The sequence below is a fragment of the Aphelocoma coerulescens genome (assembly GCF_041296385.1).
Source record: "Aphelocoma coerulescens isolate FSJ_1873_10779 chromosome Z unlocalized genomic scaffold, UR_Acoe_1.0 ChrZ, whole genome shotgun sequence".
Lineage (NCBI taxonomy): Eukaryota > Metazoa > Chordata > Aves > Passeriformes > Corvidae > Aphelocoma > Aphelocoma coerulescens.
Window position 1 is genome coordinate 25,717,615 of NW_027184085.1, and position 25,422 is coordinate 25,743,036.

At 38.0% G+C, this 25,422-nt stretch overlaps 1 protein-coding gene across 2 annotated transcripts in view; it reads left to right on the top strand.

The window, feature by feature from the left end:
• Positions 1-25,422, top strand: part of MRPS27 (mitochondrial ribosomal protein S27) — a 45,059-nt gene that overhangs the window by 14,059 nt on the left and 5,578 nt on the right. For both annotated transcript variants that reach the window (XM_069000923.1, XM_069000924.1), the window contains exons 5-9: positions 18,975-19,089; positions 19,596-19,674; positions 20,940-21,055; positions 22,496-22,598; positions 24,761-24,903. In XM_069000923.1, the coding sequence (XP_068857024.1) occupies positions 18,975-19,089; positions 19,596-19,674; positions 20,940-21,055; positions 22,496-22,598; positions 24,761-24,903 (556 nt within the window). The remainder of the gene's footprint in view (positions 1-18,974; positions 19,090-19,595; positions 19,675-20,939; positions 21,056-22,495; positions 22,599-24,760; positions 24,904-25,422) is intronic.

A 25,422-nucleotide genomic window follows, 5' to 3' on the forward strand; every position in this document is an offset into this window, starting at 1 on the left:
AAATGCATTGCAAACAAATGTCATGTATGGCGCCTGGTAAGTTGACTGTATGTGCATTTGCTTGAACATAAATAATCAGAATGCTCCCAGAGTCCTGTGGTTTTTCCCATAGCTGCTTGTAGAGTAATAGAGAAAGGAACTTGATATCTCTCCCCAGTGTTTGGTGCCTCTGGCAATCTGAGGTGAAGGGTAAACAGGCCCCTACACGATGGGAAGATGTTCCTGATACAAAAGGCAAACTACCTGTGGGAAGAATCAGAGGGAAGTAATGGCATTTCCATGCTTGCAGTGTGGGGTTTTCTTGAAGACGGGAGTGACAGAACTTGTAATTGTTAGCTTTGTAGACTGGAGACTTTCCTTCTATTATGTGAGGCGCAGAACATATTTTCAAAAAGTCTATTCTGGAGCATTAGCATAATGCATTTACAAGGCCAAAATAAGACATATGTATTATATTTAGACCTGTTTCAATTTTCTATCCATTTAAAGCAGTGGATTTCCAGCCATACTGCCTCCACAGAGGATCTTGAGCTCTCAAGAATAGCTGTATGGAAACTGCTATGCTACATTGTGGAACATGTCAGTAAGATGGTAAAGGCCAGTTTGAGGCATGATGTCATCTGCTTTCAGTGCTCCTCTTTTTGTTCTCCTCTGAATAACTCCCCCCCTCTGTTAACTGTCAGACTTTAAAAAAATCCTTTCATCTCCTAGGATCCCAACAAAAATTCTCATCAGAATGCAGAGCACTTTCAGCCAGATCAAAGATCTGCAGTTCGCCTTACTTTGTCCTGTCTCACTGAGATGTCACTATTTCACACATCAGGGTGTTTTTCATTTGATTGAAACATTAGCATAATGAAGAGAGGTTTTGTGATGAGGTAACTGCTGATTTTGTATGTAGGTTTTATGCCAACAAAGATTTTTCAATGTGAAAAGAATTGGTGAAGTTTTTATGTTGAGATTCCTCAAGAGAATTTTTAATTGCATTAAACCCATGACCCACCATGTAGAAAAAAGTGTGCACGCTGTCTGCAGAATGTGTTTATATGTGCATGTGCTCTGCAAATTCTTGCACAATCTGCCTAGATCTTTTTATTACCTTCCTGTGATTGGTAATTGGTTTTTTTGAAAACAGACCTGTTTCTGCAGACTTCAGGATTTATTACCTGGCGTCCATGCTTGATTGTAATCACAAAATGGGACAATAGCAAGTGATTAGAAATTATTCTTAAATGTAATGTCTTTTATAGAATCATAGAATTGTTTAGATTGGATGGTAGTAAGTTACAGTTTTGAGGCCTGATTTCAGCCTTTAAATTATTTTGGGACTGTGATCTCTGTCCATATGAAATTGTGCTTTTTCCTAATAATACCTGTGTATCACTGCTTAAGTCAACATTACATGCAAAATAAGTTTCACCTGCACTCTTCTATGCATGTCTGTTCTGTGGGTGCAGAGGTTGCACTTTTACTTTCATACCAGTCAAGCAGTTCAGTGTCTGAAAATGTTGTTACTCTAAAGTATTGTTTATAATAAATTATCACAATGGACCAAAAAAAGTGTAATCCTGAATGATATTTACATGGCATTCATTCTCTTTGTTTCTGTGTATAAATCTACAGTACATAATGACTACCATTAACCTGTTCCAGCACAAGTAGAAGAGATGTAGACACAGTCCTGTAACGTATTTAATTCTTCCTTTGAGATGTTCTCATTCTCTTAAGGCTGTAGGTGAAATAGACTTCATTAACTGATCAGGTCTTGGTTTTCAATGCCTCTAGAGAAATATTTGGGTTAATAAAAAGGTATAAAAGTAAATGAGTCAGAAATATCTGCCTGCTATTCAAGTTATGCTGCAGTTATATTTTGAAATGATACTGAGAAGTGGTGGAAGCATCTGTAGGGAAAAATACACCTTGTAGGCAGAATGGTATGTTTTACCAGTTTGGACGCCCCTCTAGGTGGAGTGTTCTAAAATAAGTTCATTTGCAAAAGATTTGGGCAGTTCTTCAGCAGGTAGGCAGGCACAAGGAAGGGAAACACCAGAGAGATTTACCTCATTAGAATATTTACTTATTTTCATGTGAATGACAGAAATACTAGTGTTTAGTGCTGTTACAGTATGGTTGCCAGTGTGCGATGCTGCTTTATGTGAAGAAATATTGGTAACTATCCAAGCCAGGGCTGTCAGATGTAACTGTTCGGGCTGTACAGACTCCACTGTGCTCCTGGCTCCAGCATTCACTCATTTCTGCACTGAGGGGCACATGTTCTTACTCTCCCTGTCATCTTTCACAGTTTCTTTGTTGTCGTCGTCTGTCTGTGGTTTGTCACAGTCTGAACTGTCGGAATCTTTGGAAAAAACAATTAGTAACTATGTTTCAGAACTCAGAGCCGAATTTCAGCAAACCTTTTCCTGTAACCACATCAGATTTCAGTGTGCTCAGTGTAACATGCTGTGAAGTGCAGGAGAACGATCAATAAAGATAGAACACTGAAGAGCATTCGGAAAGATCTTTTCCTGTAATACATGCCTTTTCAGTCATCTGCTTTTCATAGTTCATCTGTCCTTTTGAATGCACTTTTCTGTAAACTTGGCAGAAACTGGACAAGAACTTTCTAGGCACTGCATATAAAAGCACAGAAAGTTGGAAGGCTTTCCATCAACACTAATTTTTTTTTTTTTTGTGTTGCTGACACTAGAAGAGTAAGCATTTTGATTTTAAAACTTCATATTTAAAACAAGAGGAAAAGAAGGATTCTTCTACAAACAGAATGCAATATCAGTGTTGGGGGTAATCTCTCCTCCTCCTCCACAATATTTCAATGTCAATAGAAAGACAAAGCCAGTCAGATTCAGAAATTGACAGAAGTGACTTGGTCCACCATGTGGATACATTTTTCATTTAGTATTGGAAGACAGGCTTTCATTACAATTCTTGGAGGAAAAGAATATTAGCAGAACTTCCCTATTTTTCACCCAGCATCTTTCTTGCCAGCAGCTCAAAGCTTTCTGTCTAGTAGCTGCTACTGGAAATAGTCTGTAGTACAATGTGACCAGAGCTCAACTGTTGAACTCATATATTGAAGGAGAAAGGGCAATTTTATCTGAGTTTGATCCATACTCATCCTTAAAGGTCAATTTTGCTATATCCAGTGGCATTCTAGAAGTTGTACAGTAAACCCCTGCATCAGCAAACAACCTGTCTGGAGGCAGATCTTACATTATGTTTTAGAAATACTGAAAGTCCAGACAGAGGTTAAATGCAGCCAAAAATGTAGAGAGTGAGCTGTTTGTATGAATACAAATGACCTGGACAGACTAAAACCTTTTATAAGTTTTGGAATTTAAAACAAGTACAAGCAAAGATCTGCTGCTTTGCTAGCTTTATTTAATGACTAATACAACTAATAATTGTAAAGATATACTGGAGAATTAACTCCATCTGGCTTCCCCTGCAAGAAATTTCAGGTTCCACTACAGCCCCTGAGCAGCAACAGCAGTCAAAGCCAGTCTCCAATCCCATAATAGAAGAAAAGTATATGAAGTTAATGTTTCTATTGAGCTTCCTGTCTTTTAGCTTTCCCGAATAGTGTTAAACAGTACAGCCATCTTTCCTCTTTCAGTTATGTTGATAGTGGCAGCTACCAGCTGCCCATTTATTAGGCCTACAGCCATAATGAGGGCTACCATGGACCTTTCCGTAGGAACTGTTAACTTTGTGATCATTGTATCCATCCACCTAAATCATTCTTTTGTGTGGTGCAAGTATGTATTTCCTTTTTGAATCAAAATAAATACAGTAGAAAAAATAACTATGAACTACTTGTTACTATCATCTTTTTATGGAATAATCTTGACATGCTGTAGACCAGAGCTGTCTTTTTGCAGGTAGGCTGATCAGAATTAGAATTATTTGAATTGTTGATCTCAGTTTAAATCAGCAAGCACGAAACTTTAACTCAAATAAAGTATTTTAATAATGTTTCATGTTTATAATTTAGATTACTTTCTAAAGAAAGCCTTGTTGCTGTTTTCTGGCAGCAGAAAACAAGTTCTTCAAAGCAGTTGCATTTCTTTGGAAGGATTGTACTCAATTTGGAACCATTTTCTTACTGAGCAAAGAGACACTCTTGTGTAGATAGTTTCAAGGTTAACAGGTATTTCTTTACAGGTTTATTTTATATATCTGATTTTCTTCTAAAAAAAAAAAAATGTTTACCAGAGTGGTATTTTTCCTGATGTGGACAGCCGTCTTTGAGAAAGAACCTTAAATTAAAGTATTACTTTTCTGCAAATGTTCACATTTTAATGAGTATGTAAACATTCACGATATTAAATACAACATGGAAAGTGTTTAGAACATATTTTGTATTAAAAACTTAACAATACAAGGAAATCTTGTTTTTATTTGACGAAATAGGAGATTCTCTATATGTCAGGATTTTTGTAGTTGTAGGTGCTAGTTTTTATTCCTGTTTTATTTTAGATGTGGTAAGCATGCATTACTGCTGTTTTGAGTCACATATTACTCATTATTGAGCTAAACTAAACATAACAAAGAAGAGGGAAGAGTATATTATGTTCGCAGCTGTAAAAGGGGCAACAGTTATTAAAAATTCTGTTTTCAGTTGCTTAACTAGTAGCCTTCTCTAATTTGTGTTATCCTGCTTGTAAAGCTAGTTGCGCATATATGTTTCTTGGGGAAACGAATACATGTAATAGAGATTTTTATTTGTGGGGCTTGTGAGCTGGTTTATTTTTTTCAAATAGGAATTCTGCTGATTTTTTTTTAGCTTTAATTTACAGAATTGTAGTGCTGAGTAGCACTGGGTTGTGGGGTAGGCATTCACATGAAAATACTAGGCCATTTTAACTTCATCTATTACACAGCACATACAAAATAATAAAATAGGCTAAAAATGGGAGAGCATTTATCCTATACTTTGGGAGATTCAAATTTTTGTCCTACTGCAACCAGCATACTCAAAATGCTGAACACTTTAAATGTCACAAACAGAGGGCTAAGTACTAAGTCAAAAGGCTTCCAGACCAGGCTTTAGGAATGTCAGTGATCAAGATTCTTTTACTGTAATCAGTAGTAAAAGAAAGAATAAATGTAGTTTTTGAGGTAAGTTGAGATGTTATTTTGTTGCCAATAAAGGTGGTTTTCCAAGGGATGAATCAGAGTGTTTCTGGCTTAAATGGACTCTGCAAGTAGCTGTGGATGAGAACAAGAGTTTTATTGAAAATGGATTTTAAGAACAGGATGAGTATTTAGAGCCTGTATTGTGTTAAGTTTATTATGGAAAAAATGAAGTTAGGAGCTGGAGAGTAAAGATATGCAGTAAATAGTGTCAGCTTTCACGTGTCCTCAATCTGGGAAATAGGAGTTGCATAGCTTGCCACAGCTGTTATGTTGAAAATACATCTTGGGATAAATGTACATGCTGTGGAGTTGATCCACTTACCAGGATTTACTTTGTATTTTTTCTTATAATTGTTTTCTCTTACTTGTAACTAAAGGAAGGCTTATAAAGAAGTGGGACTGGACATCCACTAAGAATGTGAAATGTTTTGAAACAGTCTGGGACATATCACATGGTAGTTTAACATGGAAAGGGATGTCTATCTGTTTTTCTTTTTTTTTTTTTTTCTTTACAATGTTTGAAGAAAAATTTTGCTGGGAGACTAATGTGAGTGCTAGTAAGACTTATACAAGCAGTTTCATGATATTTTTGGTTTTCTTCAATGCAAATAGTGTATGCTCTTGCAGGTTGCATGGAACCAGGGCTGGGATCAAAGCATCTCTAACATTCCACTGCCTGAGAATTCCTATTCTACACCACACTTACTAAGAAAACTGCCAGTAGTATGGTTGAATGATGGCAAGTCATGTGCTAGTTTGTAGGGTAGACTGATGGAGAGAAGGACAAAGGCATTAAAATATGTTTTCCTGTTGTACCTCAGCCTTATGCACTATTTAGAGCACTATCTCCAGCCTTATGTACCTTATGCACTATTTCAGTGAGGACATTGCTTAGTTTTACTATATGTAATGAAAAGTCCATATGATTTTAGATCATTGTTACCTTAAATCTTGGTTTATTTCACAGGCTTTTAAGATGAACATGGTCTGATCAAGCACATAGAAAATGGACTACACCATCTTACTGTACTTCGTAGTAATGAAGAAAAGTGTTCCATGTTTTGTTGGTAACAGTGAAGATGTTCAGCCTAGTAACATGATCCAGTAGAGTGGATCCAGTCTAATCTATTGCACTCTGAGAATATCTTTGGTTTTGATACATGTTGCTGCACCGTATGTAGTAACAGTTAGCAGGTGTGATAAAAATTCCAGAAGGTGAAAGCCTTTGGAAATGGAAAGAACATTTAAGATAACCATGTTAAGAGATGGAGTAATGCACCACAGTTACAGATCTGATCTTACTTTGTTCTGTTATACTCCATTTTAGACAAAATGGTTTTATAACCAAAGCAAAATTATTTTGACAGGGAGGAGGTAGATTTACATTAGCATGCATCTTTCTTTAGTTTGTAAAGGATTTGGCATGTTAATTTTCAAGTAGCTGCCTTTTTATTTAAAAAAAATGATGTTTATACTTCTGTATGACTGAAAATGTTACGTCAACATTCAGTTATCAAGAAATTTAGAAAATTACCTGATTATATCCAACAGACTGTACATTCCTTTTTGCCCCAGTAATAAAGAAATTTGAAAAGTCAATAGTAAAAGCTCTATTCCAATGGTTCCATTTTTTTCCTAAATAATTCCATCTTAAGAAATGTCCAAAAATATTAGAGTGCAGAAGAAAAGTGAAAATAAGTAGGTACATTTATTCAGCTTGTATATCTGCTTATTTCTGTATATACATTCGTGCCTGTGGAAAAGTGTTCTCCCTAAGGGCAGAAACTTGATTGCAGACGGACCCACAAAACAATGCTTTGCTGTAATTGAATAGAGGAGTATTGAATCAGTAGATAAGCAAAGATCATGGTGTAGCATTTTCCTGAGGTGATTTCTGTGGTTATTACTCTTTCCAGAAAAGGGAAATTAAGGCACAAATTTCTGAATATAAGGTGCTACATAGCAAAATGAAAAAAGAAAAAAAACTGAACCAAACCAGTCATTCGGGGTGCTTACTTTTTTTTTTGGTTGGTTGCTATGTTGTTTGCTTGGTCGGTTGTTTGCTTCGTTGGTTGGGGGGTTTTTTTGTTGTTTAAATGCTGCTTTAATAGTGAGCTATTTTTAAAGCTGCATTCTCCAGATAAAATATCTGTATTGTCTGCTGGAATGAGTCCAGTTGGATTTTCTGTGCTTCTGTGTACCAAGCACTCTGCTCAGCTACCTGCAACTGTTCCTTCTGCCATAGTCCCTGTTATGTCTGTTTCTGACATTTACTTGGTAAATCCTTGGTTCCTAATTAGGTTGACTAATCCCTGAATAATCCCTTCCGTACCTTTCTTTGGGGTTTTTTGTGGAGGCCATTGTGGGGTGGAAGAATAGTATGGGTTTGGGAAAAGCTTAGATAGAAGTCCAGGCCACTCTTGTCAGCTGATTATATCCACTTACCTATTTCCTAAAATCCTGACGTGCCTCTGTCCCTGAAGGAGAATGCCTCCAGGCTTTTGGCTGCCTCTCTGTCTTCCCTTTGCTACATCAGTTTTAAAGCCTGAGGGACTCAATTAAATGTGGAGTTGGTCATTTCAGAAATAACACTGTGGTTGCTTTCAGCAGTTGGTTTCCGCCTTCACTGCTGATGTGTCTCTGTGGGATGTGGGACTGCACATCCTAGAAAGGTGCTGGGGTTGTCCTTGCCTCCCAACTTTCATCTAATTAATGATCATGTGCATGTGTGTTGTGCCAGGTCCTCAACTGATTGAGGCAGGTCCCTGGAAGCTTGTGTGTTTTGGACCAGGTGAGGATTGGACCCAGGATCTAGTTTAGGGAGCATTTAAGCAGCAACAAAGAATGCTTTCTTGGGTTTGTTTTTAAAATTGAAAAGGGATATACAAGAGAGCAGCTGATAGAAATGCCTGTTTGCTCAGCTATAAATGTAGACACAATGAACGTTCCTTTCTCTTGCTGAAAAGTGAACAGGGATTTTGGTTATTTTCCCCATAACCCCCCTCCCTTCAGTCTAGAACTTGCCAGGCTGAAAGCGTACAGATCTTGGCAACTGGATTTGCAAGCAGATTTCCCCCTTTATGACTAATATATTTTTTTCAAGAATTGGTGTGGATATAAAGCTGCCTTTAGTCTCTAAAGTCAACTTTATGATAATCCTCTTTACGTTGTCATTTATTTAATTCTGATCTCTCCTCTGTAACTCATGTTTTCATTTTTAAAAGGGGAAAAATACTCCTTTCTTCAGAGTTCCACTAGGGATTGAGCAGAGCTGAACTAAATCAAGCTACAAGCTAAATAGATGGCCTCTGGCAGCAGACAGCTGGGTGTAAAATGGACACCATCTCCCTCCCCCTTGTCTACACTGCCTGTGCCAAAGTTGACAAACCAGACTGGCTGTGTCTCTGACTGGGGGTGGACATAGTACAGGAGCTACTGTAAGAGCATGAAAACAGAGCATGTGCAGCAGGAGCAGTACAGTCCACTTTACCTGCAAAAGGATTTCTTTTTTTGTCTTCGTTGAAGTTACTGTCCTGCAGTGATCACTTACTTTTGCAGTTTTCCTTGCCCAGATTAAGTCATGAAGCAGCAGGTTCATTTTACATAAGATACTGTTGTGTTGTTTTGAAAGTCGTGATTCACTGGAGAAATAAAGCCAGACTGAAATGGATGCAGTACATAAATGCACACAGTTGTAGTGTTTCTCCTGCTCTTCTGTCTGCTCTGTTCTCCTGTGCAGTGGGTAAAACGACATGTCTAAGGGCTCTATACCATGCCTTGGAGAACTGGTGCTTGTAAATGTCAGTTTGGAGCCTGAATACAAGGTCTGAGTAGGCCACTGTAACAGGGCAAAGTAGCAGGTCATCCTGGCCTTGCATTGTGGACCAGTCATTAGCAGAACCAAAAGCATTCGTGAGTTATCATGGAATATGCTGAGTTGGAAGGGATCAATCAGACCCTTTGAGCCCTACTCCTGGCTCTGCACAGGACACCCCAAGAATCACACCATGTGCCTGAGAGCATTGTCTGAATGCTTATTGGACTCTGGCAGGCTTGGTGCTGTGACCACTAAATTTATAAATAGCAGTCTTGGATGTGTTCCTGTCTCAAAAGGGGAGAAACTACAAAAAAACCTTTTTGCATTATGAAATCCTCTGCCTGTTTTGGGTAGCACGACCTCATTTTACTATGCAGCTTGTAGCTACCTACACAAGGGAACATTTGTCCTACAGTACATGCAGTACTTAAAGAGAGGTACCTGCTGTCTCTCTTTAAATAACAGATCTGATGGCACAGTCTTTTTCCAAAAAGAATTAAGAATAAAACAATCATATAGCTGGTAAGAGCCCACAAATTTCAAACTGCCTTACAAAATGCTTGAGTCAGGTTTGCCATGTTTATCCTTGATTTACTGTGCTGTTTCTTGGGATTGACATATGCAGTGCAGTAAAGGATGTTTCTTGTCTCACTAGTCTCAGATACACTAAGAGATATGCTAACTAGATGCCTCAGAAGTACTGTGGTTAGGGAACAGTTAAAAATCTCTAAAGGACTTGAGCATTTTTTGTTACTTATTGCTAAAAGTATTTTTATTAGGGAAATGCAAGGCTGGAAGAAAAAAGAAATACCAGTAAGCATTGCTCATTGAGACATGACATGAAAAGTAAACTGCCTGGTAGCCAAGATCTGCCTGTGCACCAATGGTCAGCCTTTTTGAAATGCTTGCCTTTTTGACAGTGGCTGTGGCTGAAACTACAGGTATCAGGGGTTTTGTCCTCTTTGTAGGTGTTTACATTTAATATGAAAACCTTGTTTAACTTGACAGCTTAAGGTAGCTTTGCCTCCCCTTCACTCATGGGGTGCAGAAGGAGAGCAATACGCAAGGACATTGGACTGTAGCAGTGAAGAATGGAAAGAGCCCAGGTATTAGGTCAAAATAAGACTAACTTGAACTGTGTGCCTGTGGCAGCAAATCTGAAGAGGTGAAACCTGAACTATGCAAATCCAGTTTGTGAAGTGTTTGGCAGCAAATGCATAGTTTGGCTCTTCTTTTGCTTAAGTTGGTTACTAAGATCCATTCAATATTTGTATTCCTGAAGCACTGTCTTCCCAGCATCTCTTTTTTGCTCTGGTCGCATGTGGTATGAGACTGAGTAACTCTGCAGAATAAACAGTTTGGCTTGTACACTTCTGTATTGCAGCCTTTGAGATACTCAAGATAGAAGTACATTGTTTATGATCTGTGAAAGTTCAACTGTGATCAAACTGAAAAGTGTCAAGGGTTATGTCAGTGGGTGTAATGTTACAGTAGTTTGAAGCTAATGTGTGATGTATTTCCGGGAGCTATTTTGTGAACCATAAAGAATTTGAGTCAAATAAATGGAAAATGCAGCATGTTTACAATGTAGACTGCAGCTGTCACTGAATTAGGTCTCTAACAAAATTACATTAATTTTGGCTCAGGTTAAATTTACGCTGAATATTGGGCATTATTAAAAAGTTGCTGTTTGCAAATACACTAATAGCAATGTCAAAGGCTGAGGGTTTTTCCTGCCATAAAAAAAAGAAGTCCTTATTTGCTCTTCTTGATAGAGCAGTTTTTATGCATATGCCTGAAGTATGCCTTTTTAATATAATGTGAAAGGGGTGTTCTATCATAGTTAAAGCTTAGTGCTAAAAGGCAGAAACACCTTAATGTGTGATGCAGTTCCCTCTGACACTCTTAGAACTATCACAGAACTTAGAGCCACTGTTTTGTATGGAAAGCCCTTGGTGCTACATCTCTGTCCAGCTTGGTTAATGGCTGCTGGAAAGCAAGCCTTCACTGTGACATCTCTGCAGTAGTTCATAGCTAAGAGATGAGGTTTTCTAAGACATCTGTTGTAATTTATTTTTAAAAAATTAAACACATAATGAGCTTTGAAGCAATTTAGTCCCTCATATGACATAAAATTATAGTTATCTGTGGTTGTAGAAAGTCCATGATGTACGTACTTTTTGGTACACAAAAGATTTTAAACTTACTTCCGAAATACAGCTAGCGGGAACTGCTTTTCTGCTGGAAACTGACTTTCTGGCAGTCTTTAGTGGGCAATCACTTGGCAAAGTGAACAGAGTACAAAGGTGATAACAGCAACTAGAAATTGCAAGTTGGCTTTCACAAGCATTTCTTTTTCATTTTGAGAAATAAGTTGATAACTTGTGTACTAGCTTTCAGATGAGGTTGAGTTTGTTGAAGTAATGACAGGCATAGCTGAGTTAGTAAAATGGTAACAATCAAATTGGTGCTTTACTCATATGTACCTTTTTTTACAGCCTTGTATTAATCAGTTTTCAGAGATCCAAGTAAAAGAATCCAGCAGAACTGTCCTTTTGTTGAGCTTTGAAACAGCAAGTTTTATCCTGATGCACTTAGAAATTGCTTAGATTAAAAAGATTTCCCTGAAGCAATAAATGTAGTATCTTGTATGGTTCTTAATGTGTCTGTTTTTGTATGCCAGCATACCAGAAAAATATATAATTAATGGAAGAGTTGGTTTTAAATTAGGCTTTATTATGGTTGCATGGGGACAAGCAGAGGCACTTGAGAATATCGTATCAGAATCACTATAGCAACAGCTCACTTCATCATTCCCCGTGTGTTTTCTCAGCCTGTGATGCTTTCTATAGAGTATTACTTACATTTATATTCAAACCAAATCATTTTAACCTTAAGTCCAGAAGTATTTGTCACAGAGAGCTGTGTCCTTTACAGTCAATAGTTTGGGAAGATGTTGGGCTTTTTATTATTGTTACTGTTATGACATGAGCTTTTCTTCTTACTGTTGCTCTTTGAGTGAATTCCAGCTTTATGGTGAAAATAGTATAGATTCTTCATGTATGTGAGAAGAAAATTGGATTCTCCCTGACTGTCTTTTTTTAAAAGGAGTGGGAGAGGTGAAGGGTGGTGGGTGACTATTACCCTGGGAAGAGCAGAAAAATACAAGTATTGTATTCAAAAATCTGTTTATCTGGTTTCCGTCTTTGCAGTTTACCTCATCATTCTGTTAAGTCAAAAAAGGGGTTGCTTTATTCATAGTTTGCATTTGAAATAAAACTGAATGTGATATATTTACTTTCTTCATGAAACTAAAGCAGGCATCACCACCTTTTCTTGGTAGCAATGTTCTTTCACCTACAGGTCATGCTGAGGATCCCCAAGTGTCCATTTCTAGTGAGCTAGCTGGTGACCTTCCCTTTAATGTAGAACAAGGAATCATGTTGATACTGTATTTTTAAATGTTAAGATCTTTAGTTTGCAGCTAGATAAGGCCTGCGACTGATGTCATCTTATTTCAGGTTAGGCACACAGAGCATGTTCAACCAAGCTGACACACAGTAATCCTGATTTGTGTTCTTCTGAGAAGTGAACTTCCATTGGAGTTCTGCCAGAGAGTGCATAGTTCTGAAGTACTTTGAATCTACATGACTAGAGAAGCTTTTTAAGAAACACATTTAACAACCTCGAAGAGTTTTCCCAGGGACAAAGAGTGTACTGAGTGTATGTTGTTCGAGCCTTGGCTTTGGTTTTTCAGTTTGGTTACAAACTAATTAGAGTAAGGGTTTGAGACATTTAAGGTGAGCCTGTGAGATACTAAATTAATCCAGTTGTCTGAAGGATTCCTGCTTTGTGCTTTGCAAATGTTTCCGGAGAGGTTCAAGGCTGCCTGGTGGCAAAAGGTTGGAAGAGCAGCTCCACTGCAGTTCTGTTATGCTTACTGCCTCTGGATGGAAGGACTGATAAATAGTTCAGGTATTTTTCAGGAGTGCCAATAGTTGTTTAAATTGCTAATAGTTGTTTAAATTCGTAGTATAGCAATACTACGAATACCAATTGCTTCAAACTTTGCCATAGGCTTTCTTTTGTGATGGCTCTTACATCTATTTGTGTATAAGCAAAGCATTTCTTTCATGCTGTGATAAACTGCTTGTCTATTCATACATTATTTTGAAATTTATAAAATTTATCTAGGATTTTGCAACTCTTTGATAGAACTGTTTTTGCTTTCAATGTAGTAAGGCTTGTTCCTTATGTATTGCTCTCAAAGGTGCCTTAAATTCATCAAAAGGAGGAAGAGCATTTAGTGATTAAAGACAACAATGGGCAGAAATGCTTGTTGTGTCAGAAATTCAGCTTGTCATTTGTTACTCAACACTAAAAACTGTCAAAATAAATAGGTCTGTAAAGGATAAACTACATCCTAGCTGCTATACGGTGAATGCTGTGTGATGTTGTTAGAAAGAGACTTTGTGAAGCTGAGTGAATGTTGTTTTAAGCAATGCAGTAGCTACCCTGAAACTACTGAATAGTGAATTTTCTCCCTTCAGTGATTGGAAGAGGGAAGTTACCCAGGTGATGTCCTCAGTCTTCCTAAATAACTGTAGTATATAATTCTATCCAAAATTTCTCCTCTTCCAGATCTAGTCTTATTACTAAGCTTAAGGGTTAAAAAAAAGGTGAACTTGTAACATTGGAGTGAACAGAAATAAAAGCTGAATATGGTATAACGTGAAACAAGACCTGATACTAAAAATATCCTTTAAGTCTCCTGTTCAGCCTTAATGTTTGACTGTGGTACTGCACTGCCGTTTCTCCATATCTGATCATTTAGGTCTGTTTTGGAGCCATCATCAGACATGCACCAGTGGTGTAAGAGCTCTGTGCAAATCTTGGACAAAAAATGGTGGCATGAAATACGAATTTATGTGGAGGTGGAGAGACCTTAATTTAGAAGAATTAATTTTAGCATCAAAGCAATTAAGTTAAATTAGTTCAAAATAAAAGATGGGGGAAAGTCAATAAAAATTAAAATAGAAGAGGGGCTGAATGTGGGGCTTTTTTCAGGGAGTCTGCAAACCAGTTTTCTGCTTGTGTAAGATTCTGCCTCAACCTTAGACTGTGCTCTGTTACAGCTGTCATGTCTAATTTTTTAACCTGTCCTATTACTGCTTTTGTTAATTGATTTCTTATAGTACACATACTTATTTGAGATTTTTATTTCAACGCAAAAGCAATGTGTTCCCTCTGTTTTTGAGTGTAGGCCATTAATGTGTGAGGTATTTCCTATAGGACTGGTAGGTTTACACATGACATTTTTAAAGGATTTTTATACAAAAAAAAGGTGAAGGCTAAAATGGCAGCAAAGAAGAGATGGAAAAATACAGTTCTGTTAATGTTTAAAAGGAAATTTCTGTCAATAATGATTGCTTTTCCAGGACTGTTTTCTTTGACACTGTCGTATGAGCAATGCCTCTGGGTCCATTTAAAATGTAGATGATTTTCCCCAAGGCCTGTGGCTTGAAATGACAAACAAAGGGAGAGTTTTGGGTGACAGCCTTCCAGTTTCTAAGCTAAGCCTGCCTGGAATCCATTTGATCATTATGCACTGTAGCTGAAAAAATATGCCTGGGAAGAAAAAAACATGGCAATGATAAGATGCTTCTCAGCCCTGTATGACTTGTGTAGAATGTGGAGTTGCTCTGGATTCATTCCGTTGAGAGAGCTTCTTCCTGGTTTACAGAGATAATTCATACTATATTTAGAATTTTAAGTGGATGAGTAGAAATCTGGCACTCTCGCTTCCTGATGAAAGCATATGAACATGCAGACCCATATTTCTCTCTAGTTCTAAAAGAAGAGAGATGGAAGTGTTGGATGTATGATGATTACAAGATACTTTCTCATTAGGTCAGGTAAAGGTGGAAAAAGGAAGGGTCTTTTCTTTCTGTTTCACGGGGAGGAGAAAAAATAGTGTCTTGCATAAGGATAGCTTCTGGGAGTACCAGGAATTGGGCTGGCCCTTAAGAAAGCCATAGAGTACAAAATGGAACTTGTGATCAGCAAAGAATTGGAACTGATCTGCTGAGCTGGCTTTCCCTCTATACTACTAGGAAGAGCAGAGCAGAGTTCTTCCTCATGGTACATTATTTCTACAGCACTTTCTCGTCTGTAATCCAGCAGATTTTCCTTCACCATCTTCCTCATTTGTGACTGTCCCCAAAGCAATGAACTCCCCTCTACCAAATCTAGGGGAAAAAATGCAAACCAGCAAGGGGTTCTGTTTGCTCTCAGGTCTGCTGTATTACTTCCCTTGAGAAGACAGGGTGTGTGAAAGCAGCTCTGGAGTGCATCACCACTTGATGGCACCAAAGAAAGTTGGAAGACTGAAATAAATGAATAGGGCAGGAATTCAGCTTTTCTGCAGTGTGTGGGGGCACCAATATAAATAAGTTATGCTTGCTATAGTAGTACAGCACACCATGAAACACTCTTAGCATCTGTTAAACTTTTTTATTGTTTGGTTTCTTTCACACAGCATGAGCACCCCAGCACTGTTGTAAATAATGAGCAGTAGGGCTTTATGCAGTAACTTAGTAAACTGACAATGTATTCTTAACCCAATGTGCTGGCCTATTTGTGAGCAAGAGAGTGTACTTGCTTGGCTAAAAATGTTCTGGTTGCCTTGTACTGAGGCCGTACACTCCTTGTATCTGTTCCAAGTTATAATCATTTTACAAGTACAAAGCAACTGTTAGTGAAAATCAAGTTTCTGGACTGCATCATTCGACTGCATCATTTATTTTTCAAAATAAAGAGAATTCTAGAGTAATGCAGTGTGTGCTGTTAGATTCACAATGACCTTGATATTTCAGGATCTCCTTGTATTACAGATATTTCTCTTTTTATTCCCCACGGAGGCAGATGTTCTCAGTTCAGTGACTGGAAGGATGACCATATTGATTCTTTAGCCATTAACATTAAAATGTACCAACAGAGAGCTTCCCTAATACTGTTGCAGTTGCTTCTTGTCTTTGCTGAACACATTATAAGAATCTTGGGCTTCTCAGGTTTTTATTAGTTCTCAGAAAAATGAGTTTCAGCACCAGGCATCTGCAAGATAACCTTCTGGTCTTTCCATTAAACACACAGCAGTTGCTAGAGGTTTCCTTTATTTAAATCATTCTCAATCCTCTTTTTTCTTTAGTTTTAACTTCCTTCTGTCTTTTCATCTGTCCCTGAACATATTGCCTTGCTTAATTATATCCTGTTTGGTGAACAAAGAGAAGGAGGAAGATGTTAATGCTTGTCAAAATGATGAGCAACCTCCTCTTTTTCCCCATTCCGTTTCAAATACAAGTGCCTGCCACAATGGTTGGTTGGTTTGTCTAGTTTAACTAAAAAACAGATACTCTGTTGGTTTCTCGGCTAGTACCATAGAGACAGAGCTTATTCCAGCATTATATGGATCAGAAACAATTAAAGATTGCAGTGTAGTTGTTTCCTTCTCGCTTCCAATTCTCCCACCACATCATGCATTAATGGAAGTGTCTAATGCTGAGGGATCTTGTACATACATATATATTGCATTTGTGCACCAGTCCCCTCTCTTCGTTCCTGTGCAACTGATTTGTAATTAATTGTTAGAATTAACTAGAAAATTACTTGGTTGAGAAGCTGTTCTGCTTTTCATTTGCATAGCACGTAGGGCAGGTGAGACCTCAGCATAAAGATCAGCATAAAGATCTTAATAGTAACATACATACAGTAATTAGATCTGAAAGATCCTGTGGTTGTCATACACACACACACACACAAAAGCCCTATAAAAGCTGATGTGCAGATCTTTATAACATGCCTCTGGATTTTGTGCATATTGGTTCCAGCAATGAGTATTGTTTGAGGATCAGCTTCATTCTGTTTCTAGACCATATTGCATCCCTGCTAGGCCTTTTGCTGTCCAAGTCCAACTTTACTTTGAAACCTAGAAGCTTTCATTACAGTAAGCTGTAGCAATCCAAGGTGCAGGAAGTATTGGAGTGCTCTCTCTCTCTCACTATGATGTACTCAAGAGAATAAATAGAGCTCTGGAAAAAGCTGAATATTCAAATGCATTAAAAACAGCTGGTTGGGGGTTTTTTTAACTGTTTTTTGAATAGTTGCTTTTCATTTGAAAAGATTGTGTCAATAGAAAGCCTAAGTATTTGAGAGCATCAGTGTCATGTTTTTTGAAAGACAAGTCTCTTGTTTTCCACCTGTGAAACAATATTCACCATTTATTGAAACTTTAAAAAATGTTGGCAGCTTTATTGCTGAGTACTGGTGTTCCAGCTTGACCTTTCTTAAATGGCTGGTGAAAGAATCTGTAGCAATTAGATAATTTTTTAATCAAAATATGATTAAATCCAAATTCCTGTAATTGATACTTCCTGAAAGCATTTGTCCATGATATGGGACTTTAATGGAAGCAAACTTGTACTCCAGTATCTGAGTTCAAAAACTCCCCAGTATTTGAACTCCAGAGGGAAGAAAATGGAATGCGATTACAGCAACAGAATGGATGCTTGTAATTTACTATTCAAAGCATGCTTTTCATTTTCTATTAAATCCTAATTTAATGGCGTGATTTCATATGCCACTTACGAACACATGTATTTAGACTCTGTAGTTGTTTAGCTTCACTTTTGGCATGGCTGTCTTCTTCATTCTGAAGGCTCTTTAGGCTGTAGTACTTCTCCAGGCTTGGTCATCTGTGTAGCCCTCGGTGATAGACAAGAGATTTACTGAGGGGGAAAGAGGGTTGGTGGCCACGTTAATCTGATAAACGTTCTGGAAAGCATGCTCGCTCAGACGGAAGAGTCAGCCGTGCCTCTAAATGGTGCTGCAGCTTGGCTTAGGGCTGCAAGCATCTGCACATGAGCCCAGCTCAGTCATCGGTGTTCTTTACAGAAAGTGGCAGTCACTTCTGTGCTGGGGACTGAGATCAGTTTTCATTTGAATTGAGAAAGATTGCATGCATCTCTTCAGAAGGGGGTGTGAAAATCAGCTCAGGACCAAGGCAGCAGGTCCCACCACTGAACTTGTAACTGATGTTTGAGTGTTTGCCAAAACTAAAGCTCCATGTGCTCTTTGCCACCATTTCTTCCAATACAGTGCAAAGCCCATATATCTGAATAATGACGTAATGGAGGCAAAAGTATTCAGTTTTACAAATTGTTTGAGCACTGGAGTGCGTTGCCTTGGAAGACTGTTGAAGCCATGGCATGAGGTGTCTCAGAATATGTTAAACCAGTGCAGAGGGTCAGGGAAGGGCTCTCCAGCAGAGATTCCCTGTGCATGAGGTATGCCTCACTGATGAAGCATTTCTAAGGCAAATGGAGCATGCAGCAGCCCAGGGATGACCTGTGCTGAGGCATAATGAATTCTTAAGTGGTGAAGTGAGGCATGATTTAGAGAGGGTGGGAGACACCAGATTATATAAGCTCCGAAGTTTCAGGTGCAGTTATATTTTTATGTAATTCTGATACTTGCTGATGTCATCAGTCATATCTTTTTGACAAGACCAGCAATATTATGCATCAAAATGTTATACTATACAATCTTACACAATCACAAGGACAAAGTTAAAAAATACTGCAGCATTCATACCAGTCTCAGTTGGCCTTCATAAATATACCGAACTGTTATTTTTTGGTATTCATTTCTTCAGGAGAAAAGCAGTAGGCTTTTCTTCTAAAGTGAGAAGTTTAAATATTATGCATCTGTGAAAAGGTCAGATTCCCCTTTGTACATACTATTGATGTATCAAAATTTTCTTTCTCTTACTTGAAAGGGCTATCTGGAGCTTTTAGAGAGCAATGATTGACTGCAAAGTCAAACATGGAGAAATTTATGTCTGAGTTTATGATTGGTGTGGTTTTGAAATTCAAAGTTTGTTGATTACAGAATTTGTTTATGTGATAGCAGAGTCATATTGTCACCCAAACCATTTTACCATCTTTAGGTTTCGGCATAGCCCAAATTCCTGGTACTTGAGAGACTGGACCATTCACAGCTGGATCAGACAGTGCTTAAAATATGGCGCTCAAGATAAAGCGTTATACACAATAAAAAATAAGGTAAGTTTTACCAAGGAAAAGACACGAATATATTTGATTGGCCTTTTGATTCAAATGTGGCTTGACAGGAATTCCTGTTGCTGCCAGGTCCTGTAGACTGTGGTTTTAAGTTCAGATTTCTTTGTCAAAATAAAAATTACTGTTGCACTTGAATTTTAGCTACAGCCTTTTCACAGCGTTTAAATACTCTTTTTTCTCAGAAAGCTTTTTGTTTTTAAATAGCGTTGGTGTCCAAAACATGCTAGGTGTGGGGGAGGCATAATAACGTGATATGCAGTCCCATTCCTGGTCCCAAAGGCTCAGGTAAAATGCCAGAACAAATGCAGTGCATCAGAAGTTGGAGGGCCTACATCACAGGAGCCATGCTGATCTCTTGTGTTGCTTGACTGTACGTTGCATCAGTGTGCAGTGCCCTGGTTCTGCTCTTTCTGGTGTCTACAATGCTGTGCTTGGGAAGATTTGGACAGCATGTTTGCACACTGAACTTTTTTCCTTCTTTCCTTCAGGTTCAGTATGGAATTTTTCCAGATAATTTTACATTTAATATTTTGTTGGATTGCTTTATAAAGCAGAAGAAATATGAAGGTAAGAAAATACATACCAATACTTCATCCTTAATTGTATGCTCTTATATTTACAGAGCTTTTCTTTGAACTAAAAACTTGTAGCCATATTTTTTCTGAATTCATCATGAAACACGACTTCACCTTCCTTTGAAGTATTTTTCTGCATGTTTATTTCTCATTTTTGTTGGGATTTTATTCATTTTGTAGTTTTGAAACTTGTGTGATTCACAGTTTCTACTGTTACTAATCCTATTCCAAGTGTAAACCATCTTCTTCAGTTACAAGTCTGATGTATGTGCTAATGATATCATAGGAGTTATTAGTGACAATTAAAGTGTTACCAGGATCTAAATATGTGTTGGTATTCATCTTCCATACATTTAGCTGTTCAAAAAGCTATGTATCTAAACTGTGTAGGCTTTCTGTCTGTCACTGGAGCAAGCCAGCTATGCTGAATTGCCGTATTGGGGCTACCTTTCATTATTGACTGTTTAAGTGTTTGGATGAGTAATCCTCACATGTTTGATGGCAGATATTTAAGATTTTAATTTCACTTCAAGTTTTCTAGTACTGTAGACTTGCAGTAAGCTTTCCTTTGCATAAAGCTCATATAAAACAGATAATTGAGAGGAACTGAAAGATTTTGCTAAATGACAAATTAATACATGTATTTATTTTATTTTGAGACACACCCCCATCTTTTAATTCCTCCTTATTTTATCCATATTTCTTTTGTATGTGAAGCTGAAGGCCTTTTTAACAAACTGTCCTTTCTGACAGGGAGTGTCACTGGAGCTTCCTGTAGAGCTCCTCCAGAGCATTGTTTGCTGAATATAGAGATCACTGTGGGTGATCTGTGACAACATTTCTGCTCCTTTGTACTCTCCTGTCGCCCTAAGGCTAGTGAAATTAAGCTGGTCTTCTCTTGTTTGTAATCAAAACGCAAGAACAAAGAAATAATTTTAATTTTTTTTAATCTTAATGACTGAAGAGCTGAGGAAAGAAGAGCCAAGTGAAGTGTGTAGAGAGAGCTAAGATGATTTTGAGAGCTCCTTGGCTGTATGCTTCATGCTGCTCAACCCATTCTTCCTTCTTGCAGTGTTTGAACAAGCCAAATGAATAAGGCTAATTCTATAGGTGTATTCTAGTTTTAAGAAGTGTTTAACTTTCTCCCTAACTATTTCAAAGCATACTACAGCAATAAAGTGTCAGTGAACATGAGTGGGTGCAAAAGGGAGGTATGTATTGGGAGCTATGCTGATTATGTATTGTTTTCCTCCATAGATGCTATGTCAATAGTAACAGAGATCATGCTCCAAGAAAGTTTTGATGAATTATCAACACAGCTTCTTTCTCTCTATGTTTTATACCAGTACCTGGCAACCAAGTCTGGACATACGGTAAGCTGACCACACTCAAAATGTGCCTCTGCTTCCAAGTGTTGTGGTGCAGTCAGTTGGACATTCAATCATGAATGTATTTTATTTCCCCTAAGTTTACCTGGGGGAAAAAGTACTCCATTTTCTCATTATTTTAGCAACTGCAGAAGAAAGAAAGGAAAGAAGGAACAACAAAGTATGAAACACCCCTTTTACTCCTTTCTTTGAAAAGGAGGGTGTGTTGGGATTTTTAGATACAATGTATGCCCATTTGAAGGATGTGAATTGATACTTCAGTTCAAAGCAAACTCTATCAATTACCACCAAAACAACTGTGTCACCTATTGTGTAGGACCCTGTTACACTGAATATTGCTCACCCTTAGAGCTTGATAATGGTGATGCTGCAGAATTATAAAGCATTTGTACTATGTTTTTTAGTATCCCGTTTGGCTTTGGGTCTATTGCTTCTTATACATATTTGTTTTAAAATTAAATTTGTTACATTTCTCCTGTCTCCAAGGATTATGGGGTTGTTATTTACAGCTTGCTTGCTTGAGGCCAAAATGACAGTTCAGGGTCTTGGAAGTGGCATTATTCTACCTTTTCAGAAGGGGCTCAGTCAGTAAAGGGCTCTGCCATGATTTCTGTAGGAAGCTATTTTTTATGTAGTTTAGCACAAGCCTTCAATAGCATGTGGTCATCTATAAGGGAAATGCTTAAAGCCTCTGTGTTACGTGAAGCATCTTCCAAAATGCATTTTACAGATCCCTTCAGGTTTTATCCAGCTGGGTTGTAATTTCAGTTTTCACCATAGAAGAGAAAAGCGCATTTACCCTATTGGAGTCTCTTCATTCCCTAGAAATCAAGTATGCTTAGTCACTTGTATGTGAAAAGCAAAGGGATGAAAATCTCATTTTTCCATTGTGTTTGTCCATGTTTGCATATCCTTACTGCAGAGATAAACATTTGTCAGTATGTGTAGTGTTTTGTGAAAGCTGAATGTGCAAGCAAGGGTGGTGTGAACATAGGACATGTTTAAGGCAAGCTTATTTATATAGCTGTGACTTACTTAATATGCATTTTGAAGTAATCCCTTCCAAATACAGCAATGAAATAATATTTTTGTTTGTAGACACCATTGAAAGTACCATTCAGTGCCTTATAATGCTCAGCACTAGTTTTCTGTGTTTGATTTAAGAGGTAGGGGTAGACATAGTAAGGAAAACTTTCATGCAACATTTCAACCACTCACATTTTACAGTCTTCTGGAAAGAGAGTTGTTCCTCAGTACAATTTGTACTGTTCCTCAGGACAGAGATACTGTAACTGAACACTGGACATGTTTAATGATTCTTTCTTTATTGCTAAGATGTGATGAAAATCATGTATGCTGTCTTTGCTGCCATTTTATGTTTGTGTTTGTTAAGGAGCACATACTTAGTTTATACATTATTTGCAGTGGGAAGAAGAGAGAAATCTTGGAGCATCGCTGCTGCTTACAGGTCTAAAGCAAAGTAACACTGTGGGTTTTAGTTCCCAGCTCTATGGCTATGCATTCCTTGGTAAGTTTTACCTCCCTCATTGTCAGCTGTTCCCTCTTGTCTTCAGTGGCTGAATTAGATTGGCATCTTTGCTTTATTAAAATGTAATCAAGGAGAAGGCAAAGGGAAAAAAAAGAGATAGTGGAAGGACAGTTTCAGAGTTTCAAGTGAACCTGTTTCGTAAGCGTGGAGGGTAGAACTGATTTTAATTTGATTCATCAGACAGTTTTAGAACCAACTTTAGGGCTCCCTGAAGGTTTGGGTTAGATTCTGAAAGAGAGACAATATTCTTAAATAACAGTGGGATTGGTTTGTTGGTTGACCAACAGATTTTTAAAAAATACCCTAAAGTACAGATTTCCATGACACAAATTTAAGGTTATGGACAATAGACTCTTTTTTTCTGGTTAGTGAGTGTCTTAAAATAATCTTTAAACTTTAGGAAGAAGGAAGAGCACAGCTTGGAAAACACTATGTTTAGAACTTTTACTAGTCACTGTAAAGTGAATGTTTGGGTTGTGAACAGCAGATAGCAGTGCCTTTATCCTGTATCTGTTAGGAAGTCTTCACTGTAAATAATTTGCTATATAGTATTAAAGAGAAGTTAGAACAGAGTATATTCAGAATTGAAGGGAAGGGAAATGGGCAAGCAATTACTGAATTTCCTCTGAATATTTATTGGAATATAGTACAGATCAGTTTTGTTCTTCTTTACAAAATGATTATTTACTAGAAAGTAAGTAGTCAACAATATATTGGTAATTTTTGTTTCATTACTGCATTATTGAGGGTAATAAAAAGTGAATTTGTTCTTAAAATGTCCCCTCAAAATATGATGTGTGGTGGCAGAATTAGGATGCTGATTTGCATTTATCATGACTGTAAACCAAAAAACTCATTTTCAGTCAAAAAGGGGGATGAATGTGAAAACTAATTTGAAAGCAGGATTTTTCATAGCACTGTAATTTGTAATCCAGTGGAGATACTGATACGAATGGGGACTTTGCCATCCAGTTGGCATTCAGTTTGGAGAGTTTTAAATGTCATATAGATTGGTGGAGTAGTGGCTGTACTTCAAAAATGCACTTCACTCTTGTCTGAAAGCAATAGTGCTTGTTCCATGACATTGACATTCAGTGGATCAAAAGCTATTTACTGTTATGTCATGTATTCCAAAGCCTTGCCAACACTAATGGAACTGACCTCTGAGAGAGTAAAAGATGTCTATGGGTACAGAGTGGCCTCAAGCACCTCAGCTGTTTTAATTTAGCCATGGTCCATAGGCTTTGTCTGTGCACTTATTACCTTGCTTTTCCTAAACTGTTCTCTTCCATATAAAGAAGGTGTCTTTCATAGTTTTGTGTCATTATAGCCAGAGTGCAAATTGGATTGAGAGCTTGGACACAACTCCTGTAACCTACACTTGAAGAAGTATTATCTGTTATGCTGACAATAGCAAAATCAAAGCCTAAGAGTGACAGTCATTGTAAATTGCACCAACTACAATGTTATGTGCATTTCCTCTATTATGTCATGGAGTTGCATGTTCTCAAGTAATTACTATCAGAAGAAAAGCCACATTGTAAGTGGTGCAGTACATCACAGGTCCTGCTAAAATCAATGAACACCTTGTTCACAGATTGTCTTAAATCAAGAATCCTTTTTGGCAGGTGTCCCCTATTTTCTCTTAGGAAGCCTCAGCAGAAACAGAGGTACTAAGCGTAGCCATAACATGTGCTATTATGGGTGAGTAAACCCTAGAGGCCACGGAGGTAAATCCAGGGAATCAGATTTAGTGCACACATGCTCCACAGTTAGCTGAAAGCTCAGGAGACATTTGTCTGAGATCTTCAGACATCCTTTTACAGGCTGCTGTTACAAAGCCAGACAACCAGAAAACCTGGCCACTTACTCTCATTTCCATCTGGGCAAAATTTATGGGTGAGGGGGAATGGGGAGGTACCAGAAACATGCACATAATTATGTGAAGTTGAGCAAAAAGAAGGCACCTTAATAAAATAAGGCAGTGGAAATTCTACCAGAGCAGCTCTGTAGAGTTGTGTTGTTTTTACAACAGAAGCCAAGACACTCACTGTCACTTCTAGAAACCAGAGCCAGCCGATACTGGTTCCTTTAAGACTCAGATGTTGAAGCACTAACAGTAAAGTGTGTTTTTATCACAGGGAAGGTGGAGTTGACTAAAGGATTAAGAGCTGTATACAATCTAATGCCACTGATGTGGACACCTGGATATTTGAATAGAGCCTTGCAAGTGATGGAGAATGTGGCTTCGTTGTCAGGGGACATCAAAGTCTGTAAAGAGGCTGTAAGTATAAAGGCTATAACCCACTGAACAAGGGGAATTTCATATAAAACAAACTTCAGTAAAACCTGTGAATTCTGTGCCTTGTTAATGAAAAGATGCCCTGCAAACTTCAGAGGCCTTTGCAAGACAGGAGACGTAATGTTCAGAACAGAACCACTGCTTCAGGTGATGAGCCAGTGATAATGTCTGCTGGCATGTCCTTGGTGATGAGTGTGTGTTATTGCCACAGACCATTTAAGTACGTTTTCTAAGCCTTGCCCTCTCTTTAGAGACACTTGGGTCTGTGTCACAAGAAGCACGTGCCTGTGGGTGTGGGAAGACACCTTTGTTTCTCAAGTTTTTGAAACCACTCAGAGACATATTTCTTACAGTAAGGATGAACTATCACGTCATCTTACTCTCATGGCTGATTGTGTGTGTTCTGTGCCCTCAGATGATGTCCTGAGTGGTCCTGGTCCAAAAAGCCAACAGAGTGATTTCTAGAAGGTTTGTACTGCCCTCAGTCAGGGACGATGGATA